This window comes from Volvox carteri (genome assembly GCF_000143455.1).
Source record: "Volvox carteri f. nagariensis unplaced genomic scaffold VOLCAscaffold_52, whole genome shotgun sequence".
In the NCBI taxonomy this organism is placed as follows: domain Eukaryota; kingdom Viridiplantae; phylum Chlorophyta; class Chlorophyceae; order Chlamydomonadales; family Volvocaceae; genus Volvox; species Volvox carteri.
The window spans coordinates 811-2,703 of NW_003307595.1; the positions used below are offsets into that span (position 1 = coordinate 811).

Here is a 1,893-nt window from a genome sequence, read left to right on the forward strand (position 1 = left end):
CCCCCAGGCACGCGCAATCGCCCGTTAACGATGCGCCTGGTCGCTGTCAACGCTGCTAAACCTCCTTTTGGCACAAGGATGGAGAGTTCCATCACAATGTGCCGTTCCCTTCCCATCGGATAAAGCAACCNGTTTTTGAATGCGAGGGCCTCCCCAGCGGTTGAACTCCTGGTTGCTGCGGAAGATTTGGCCAATTGTTGCCAGAATTTGAATTCCTAATGGACCGTATATTTGCGCGATGATGTCGCCCGTATCTGAGCCCGCTGGCCACCGGACTGTCACCACGATCGGTTCCAGTTCTAGTGTGGCTCTGTAGAAAGCCAAGCCTTCATTTGTTCCGTAAAAGCCATTGACGGCCTTTATCTTTTTGGTCGGTATGGATTGCGGTCTCGCGGCTGAGGTCGGCTGGCGGCCATTTTGAACATTGCCGCGGCTAACAGCCACTGCTGGTCGCCTCTGCGACATTTTCAGGCTAATTAGATAACCATAACTACGCTCAAACAATTGAGGTCGCTGTCGGTGGCCACGGCCGCGGTTGGCCGACGGTCATAGTAGCAGCTTAGTCAAGCTTGGTCTCATCCATACATATGTATGTATGTATGTATGTATGTATGTATGTATGTATGTATGTATGTATGTATGTATGTATGTATGTATGTATGTATGTATGTATGTATGTATGTATGTATGTATGTATGTATGTATGTATGTATGTATGTATGTATGTATGTATGTATGTATGTATGTATGTATGTATGTATGTATGTATGTATGTATGTATGTATGTATGTATGTATGTATGTATGTATGTATGCATGTATGTATGTATGTATGTATGTATGTATGTATGTATGTATGTATGTATGTGTGTGTGTATAGATGGATGGATGCATTCGGTAGGTGGGTAGGTAGGATGGTAGGAAGGTAGGTAGGGAGTGAGGGGGTTGGGGCCAACTGTCGACAGAAAAACCCCAACTCGTTCGACACGGGTGGTTGGGGGTTTTAGGAGGGAGTGTACATGTCATGCAGGCTGCACGGGCAGTGCTATACTGCGGCTGCCCCCCGGGCCCCTCTTCCCTTCTCCTCACCCACCTAATGGCGCTGGGCACACCCGCTGGCCCCTCCTCTCCCCTCCCCTCCCCCTCGGCAGGTCTGGATCTGCTGCTCCCCTGCGCTCCGGGCGCCGGGGCGGTGTTGGAGGTGGCGGACACGCTGGGAGTGCACCGTAAGCTGACAGAGGGGAGGGGGGGGAAAGGGGGGGAAGAGGGGAGAGGGGAGAGGGGGAGGGGAGAGGGGGAGGGGAGGGGGGAGGGGGAGAGAGGGGAGAGAGGGGGAGGGTAAAACTTCCCTGACAGGCGGGTGGGTGGGGATGGCGTGTTAGGGTTTAGGAAAGCAACCCCCCTCTTTCCCCCCTGTGTGGCCTGGGGGACCTCTCGGAGACTACCACCGCACGGCACGGCACGGGGTCGTGGGCAGCCGGGGTTACTACACATGTTGAGGGGTGCGGGGTGAAGGGGGCTGCTGGGGAACGTTTGCTGTTTGATAGTTGCGCGTTGCAGCTTCCATACCTCTCCCCTGCCGCCCCCGGGCCCCGCCCCCTTGCTGTACGGACGCTGTACTGGGGTGCTGCATTGAGGATCTGGCGCCCGCTGGGGGCCGACTGCCACCACTGGCTAGTTGACGCTGCCCGCTGGCATTACCCTACCTACCTACCTACCTACCTACCTACCCTACCTACCTACCTACCTACCTGTCTATCTCCTAGTTAGGCTCCAACTGGCTCAGACGTCCTCGGCGATAAGTACTTTCCCAGGGTTAGTGTCCCGTGGGGCCCCCCTTCATCTCCCCCATTTCCCCCCCCCCCCAAATGCCTTCAAAAGGCTTCGGTGGGGT

The 1,893-nt window shown here is 55.1% G+C and overlaps 1 protein-coding gene across 1 annotated transcript in view; it reads left to right on the forward strand.

Annotated features, from left to right (window-relative positions):
* VOLCADRAFT_106826 (uncharacterized protein) overlaps positions 1-1,893 on the forward strand; it is a gene marked incomplete at both ends in the record, with an annotated part of 15,706 nt that overhangs the window by 552 nt on the left and 13,261 nt on the right. The window contains one exon of the mRNA XM_002955446.1: positions 1,151-1,225. Within this exon, the coding sequence (XP_002955492.1) occupies positions 1,151-1,225 (75 nt within the window). The remainder of the gene's footprint in view (positions 1-1,150; positions 1,226-1,893) is intronic.